Source organism: Cetorhinus maximus, chromosome 10 (assembly GCF_964194155.1).
Source record: "Cetorhinus maximus chromosome 10, sCetMax3.hap1.1, whole genome shotgun sequence".
NCBI classification, from domain to species: Eukaryota; Metazoa; Chordata; class Chondrichthyes; order Lamniformes; family Cetorhinidae; genus Cetorhinus; species Cetorhinus maximus.
Genome location: NC_135888.1, coordinates 134,484,727 through 134,490,896, shown reverse-complemented (window position 1 = coordinate 134,490,896; position 6,170 = coordinate 134,484,727). Strand labels below are relative to the sequence as shown.

General features: G+C 46.5%; 1 protein-coding gene across 1 annotated transcript; it reads right to left on the bottom strand.

Annotated features, from left to right (window-relative positions):
• Nucleotides 1-2,711: 2,711 nt before the first annotated feature.
• LOC144685357 (protocadherin-10-like) lies at nucleotides 2,712-5,643 on the bottom strand. The gene is made up of 2 exons (XM_078549765.1): nucleotides 3,106-5,643; nucleotides 2,712-2,747 (listed from the first exon to the last, which is right to left on the bottom strand). The coding sequence occupies exons 1-2, from the start codon at nucleotides 5,626-5,628 to the stop codon at nucleotides 2,712-2,714; spliced, it is 2,559 nt and encodes an 852-aa protein (XP_078405891.1). The 5' UTR covers nucleotides 5,629-5,643.
• Between the last annotated feature and the right edge of the window lie 527 nt (nucleotides 5,644-6,170).

Genomic DNA, 6,170 nt, shown 5'->3' with positions numbered 1-6,170 from the left:
CTACTGTCCATTTTTATATTGCTTGCTAGTTTACCCTCAAAGTTCATTTCCTCCCTCTTTTTTTTGGTCATCTTTTGTTGGTTTTTAAAACTTTCCCAATCCTCTGGTTCACCACTAATCTTTGCCACTATCGACCTGCTAGTCTGAAAGGCCTATTTCTGTGATGTACATACCAGGTAGCTCTATGTGCTGCTGTCTCATCACTTTTCACCCATTTCCTTAAAAATTGAAGAGCCTGTGGATTCCTAGCTAGTCATTACTTATAATCAGTCCTCAGACATTAGGGATCAGCCTCTTTGCCCTTCTCTGAACTGTTTTCCAGAGTTTACATATACTCCAATGACCAAAACTGACTGCAATCCCCAGAATTCTGATTGTTTTTGTCAATTGTTACTCTGCAAGACTTGGACAGGTTATACAGTTGAATCAGCCACTACTTCCAGATCTCTTGCAGCCTTTCCCCTGGTTAGTTTAGTACCTTGTTGAGTAAATTAAATACTTTCTTCCATTGTACTGAATTCTATTTGCCATTCATGTTTTCCAGTTACATATTTTGTCCAGGTTCTGTTGAATTATGAAATATGATTGACCTTTTATGCCCCTACATTTAGTATCAACTGTGAATTTGACCATATTTTGTTGTGCAAAATGTTTGACTATATTGACTGTTTGGCTGGCTGTTTACACCACCCAAAGTAGTCACAAGAGCAAAACATGGTGATAAATCAATATTAAAAAATTACTAAAAACCAGAATATTCTTTTTCTCCCCTGTGGTGGTTCAGCAAAATAACATACCAATCAAGGCCATACTGTATACACCAACCAGCTCCCAGCATTTCTACTCATTTGACCTCGAATCATAGTGGTACACATTGTCTGAGGCACTCTGCTGCAGTTATTAATCTATAGCCACATAACAGAAATATATATAGAGCCATCCTTGAATAATGTATATACATCAAATATAACATTATTAACCACACCGCTATAACCCACAGGAACTGTGATCGTTGGCCCTAGAAACTCCATTTCCGAAATCTCAAAATGCAATAAAACTGCACAGCATAAAAAGGCAATTGAACTGCTTTTGGCACTGTGGGATTGTACTGTATAATGAAAAAAAAATCGTTAACAGAGCACTGTGCAATTGCAACAGAGTATTGCCTTATGCTGTGCATCACAGGTTCCAAAATTACTATGCTACTTGGCCCTGGTTCCAATGTCTCTCTGCAGTGTAGCTCCTTCCCACGAAGCATTGGGCTACAAAGAATCGCGTAGTAGAATATACTCCCAACTGCAGGTGTGCTCGTAATGAAGTTAATTGAAATGCTGATTTCTGTTGAAGTGAAGTTAGGTGAAAGTAACGCGTTAAAAAAAAGACACAATATAGCAAATTTCCGACAGCACATTGTGAGCCGGGAGATGTATTTCAAATGTTGTGCAAATATCATTCACAATGCTCGATTTTAGCTCTCTAACTTCAGATAACCTGGCTGGTGATTTCTTCGAGTTGCAAGAAATATGTACACATTCGGGCTCTAAAACGGTATAATCGTCAGGAAACGTGCAATGAATATGTAGAACATCGTGCAATGGACATGGAGAACATGGTGTTATTATAAGGAGTTGGGATATTTCAGTTGGAAAATGTCAACAATCTGAGAATTAACCACTCTAAAAAAAAGTCCAGTTCCAATTAAATGCCAAAAAACCTGACATGCTTGATTTAACAGAAGGGAGAACGGTGCAGTTTCAGACTTTTAATAACGAGAATAGTTGAAGGGCAGAGTGCTTTAATCAATAGAAAAAGGCTCCTACGCCGAAAAGGGCAGTTTTTGATTTACACATCGCCGCTGGCGTACTGAGAGAGTGAGGAAACAGTATCTGACATGAATCAAAGGCACGGTCATATTGCTTCGACTTACCCTTTACCAGTCCGTGTGCATCTCTGGCAGAAATGCCCTTTCTCTAAAGTTACTACATATGGATGATTTATATCTTAGCTCTGGGCAAATTGTTAAGAAATACCGTGTTATTCTCTTCTATACATTAACCCTCTCTCATACCAAAATGTTTTTTATCGCATTTCTGTACTGCAACAGGAAGATGCTCCTAACGAAGCCCGAAATTATAGTACTTGCCATGGGTTGTTGGTATTGATGGTTCGCCTTGAAGGAGGGGGCGGGGGGTGGGGAAGGGGGAAGGGGGGTCAAATCCTAAATATCTGATACTGAAATCACAACTGCAAGCCTTCAAAGAGTTAAAATGAATCTAATTCCACGCCACCTCAAGGGCTGTGATGGTGTTATTTGAACGCCAGTGATTAAAATAGTTTGCATTTATCACTCTGATCTTAAGCAATTCTGATCATTTTATTGCGGAGCTGTTTTATCAATCTGCTTAAAACATTTTTTTTTGCTGGAAGTTATCAAAGCAGTTCAAAGGGGTTCTGTACAGGACTGTTCCCTTTGATGCAGTTAATTAAATACTGTTTATCAGATTTGCTCTGGGCTTCTTAGACCCCGTGTCCCTGACATTCTAATTTACTGTAGGTAGTCTAGACGCAGCTTTAATTCGTGGTAGAAATAATTTTCGGCAGGCCGTGAGAGATAGAGTACTTTGAATTCACTGTTATAAGTCTGTGAGCGCTATATTCCTGCACTACACTGGGAAAATTGCGTAAGAAAGGATCTCTTCATTAATTCCTGTTCAAGGAATGAACAACGCACCATGGAGACCTGAAACCTGTGAAAAAGATAAATCACAGGTTATGGATCATTCCAGATGTGACAATAACCCGTTTACGGCGCTCTGTGGTCTACTAATCGCACAATTCAATCAATGATTTCCCATTTAGCTAGCGCCACGAAATTGGTGCCAGAGGTAACTCCCAGGCGTTAGGCGGGTTGCTGCATAAATGCAGCAAGAACAGTAACAATTCTACCCCTAAAATGCCTGCAGTAGGTGGCTATTTAAATAAACCGTAATATCTGCTGTGAACTAATCCACATTTAAAATAGGGAACTGAAAGTTTAATTATGCCCAATGGCGAATGTCTCCAATTGTGTAAATTCAATGGCTGATAACATATGCCATCACTCACCTCACTGGACCCGTTACTGCCTAGATTCGCCCCATCTGATATCTGCCTTCTCCACCCAGTCACGTAGGGGTTAGCAGGTTTCACATTATTCCCAGCGGCTGTAGATGGGCTGTACGGTTTAAGGAACATTAAGTCCGTTTTAGCCGATTCGGGACTCAAACACACCTTGTAGCAATAGGTTTGGGAAAGCGAGCGGCTGCCGCCCACCTCCATGCAACTCGGCGGGGCTTTTACACTGGGCGGCACCGGAAAGTTTGTGTGCGAGTTGTTCAGCACGTCTCCCGACGGCTCCCTCCGGAGACAGCAGCTGGCGCGGCCGCGGGAGCAACAGGTACTGAGAGGGCAGCGGTGGCCAAGGGTGCCGTGTCTGTCTTTGTGACACTTGATGGAGACCAGGGCGATTATGGCCACCAGGAAGACGAACGAGACGGAGCCCAGAGAGACGATTAAGTAAAGGTTGAAATCGGAGAAGTATTCAATGTTCTGGGGCCTCTCGGTTAAGTCTGAGAAGGTCTCCGGAACACTGTCGACTATTAACACGTTGATGGTGACCGAGGTGGAAAGCGGTGGCTTCCCATTGTCCATGACATGGACCACCAGCCTCTGTTTGGGGGCGTCATGCTCCTCAAAGCGGCGGCTGGTCCTGATCTCCCCCGTGAACGGGGCGATGCTGAACAGAGCCGGGTCGGTCGCTCGGAAGAGCTGGTAGGAGAGCCGGGAGTTCTGGCCGGAATCGGCGTCGACAGCCGATACCTTCGCCACCACGTAGCCAGGATCGGCGGATCGAGGCACCATCTCGGCCGAGCCGTTCGGGGGCAACGGAGACACGATTTCGGGGGCATTGTCGTTCTGATCCAGGATGATCACCTTCACTGTCACGTTGTTGTGAAGCGACGGGAAACCCGCGTCCTGAGCCTGGACCAAAACCTCGAAATTCTTGAGCTGCTCATAGTCGAAAGAGCGCAGCGCGTAGAGGTTCCCGGTGTTTAAGTTGATGGAAACGTAAGTGGATATCGGGGTCCCCCTGATTTTACTTTCCAAGATGCAGTAGGACACATAGGCATTCTGGTCAAGATCTGGGTCCAGGGCGGACACGGAGCAGATGGACGCCCCGGGCGCGTTATTCTCCATCAAATACACCGTGTAGGACGGATGTGCAAACCGGGGCGCGTTGTCGTTCACATCCGAAACCTTCACCGGGATGGTTTTGACAGTGGAAAGGGGAGGGGAGCCTGAATCGGTGACAGTCAGGCTAACGTTGTACTCCAGCACACTCTCCCGATCCAGCCGGTCAGTAGTGACCAGAGTGTAATAGTTCTTAAAGGATGACTGCAGTTTGAATGGGAGGTGAGCGGGGACGTGGCAGCGGGTTTTTCCGTTCTCCCCAGAATCCCGGTCCGTTACACTGATCAGAGCGATCACAGTCCCCGGTAAAGCGTCCTCCCGGACGGGACTAGACACTGAAGTGAGGATCACCTCGGGAGCATTGTCGTTCACGTCAATGATTTCCACAACCACCGTGCAGTGCACCGCCGCCGTATAAAGCCCCTTGTCCTTAGCCTGGACATAGATCTCATAAACCCTTGCTTCTTCATAATCTACCACCCCCTTGACCCGAATCTCACCCGTTTGGGGCTCTACCCGGAATAGCTGGCGCAGCCTGGCCGGCGCATGGTTACTGAAGGAATAAGTCACCTCTCCATGCGAGCCTTGGTCCAAATCGGTGGCGTTAAGTTTTATCACTAACGTATTCCTAGGAGCGTTTTCCACAAGGCAGACAGTGTACACCGCCTGATCGAAAACCGGGGCATTGTCATTCACATCGAGGACCGTGATGATGACCAGAGCGGTGCCGGATCTCTCCGGGAGCCCGCCGTCCAGAGCAGTCAGGACCATCTGATGAACCGCTTGATCCTCCCGGTCCAGGGACCTCTCCAGCACCAACACCGGGAACTTGCTGCGCTCGCTGCGAGTCTGCACCTCCAGGGTGAAGTACTGGTTGGGACTGAGCCGATAGCTTTGCAGAGAATTGGTGCCCACGTCCGGGTCATAGGCGTTCTCAAGCGGGAAACGCGCCCCCAGAGCCACAGACTCGGCGATCTCCAGGCGGAACTCGCGCCACGGGAAACTGGGAGAATTGTCATTCACATCCAGTATTTCCACTTCCACCCGGTATAGTTCGAGTGGGCTCTCAATCACAATCTCCAAATGCAGAAAACAGCTGAAGCTCAGGTCACAAAGCTGCTCTCTGTCCATTTTTTCGTTCACAAACAAAACCCCGTTCTCCAGATTCACCTCCAAATACTGTGTGTTGGGACCCGGGACGATGTGAAACCTGCGAGCGGACAGTTCCCTGACATCCAATCCCAAATCGTCGGCAATATTCCCAACAAACGCCCCGTGCTTCAATTCTTCGGGAATCGAGTACCGAATTTGCCCAGTGATAAGATCCCAAACGCAAGTCGATATAATAAGGATAAGCACTTGCCATTTCAGCCAGGTACTTGTTTGAAAACTCGCCATTTCCACTGTCACACCTTGTACGGATCCCAGCCTTACAAGTTCTGCTTATATTCAGCATGAGGAGGCGCAAGAGAAATAACTGTGCATTGTTTCAGTTGAGAGATAACAAGCGATATGCGTAAAGACGCACATTGATTCTTCGGTTCCAGCACGAAAACCTGCAAACACACTGACACAAAAGAGTCTCCCCATAGCAGCCAACTGCTCCTGTTTCAGAGAGTCTGCTTTTACCATTGCTTAAATCCACACTCCAGCCCAGTGCTGTTTCTGAATTTTCGCTGTATCCGGTGAAAAGGCAGGAGTGCAGTTTGATGTAACCGATCTCTAGCTCCACTTCGCCATCTCATTGGAGGACTCCGGCAGGACTAAATTAACCCTTTGATAGCTGCAACAGCATTTCCCAGCGCCGGTTTATAACCGGCTGGGACGAGGACCAACGTTTTACCAATTGAAAATGTTCAAGTAAAATCAAAACCAACAGAGCTTAAAAAGAGAAAGACTTGCATTCTTATAGAGCCTTTCGCCACCTCAAGATAGCGCCA

Coding starts and splice junctions, on each gene's coding strand:
- LOC144685357 (XM_078549765.1), bottom strand. CDS start 5,628: ATGGCGAGTTTTCAAACAAGTACCTGGCTGAAATGGCAAGTGCTTATC. Junction 2,748..3,105: donor GCAGTAACGGGTCCAGTGAG/GTGAGTGATGGC, acceptor TCTTTTTCACAG/GTTTCAGGTCTCCATGGTGC.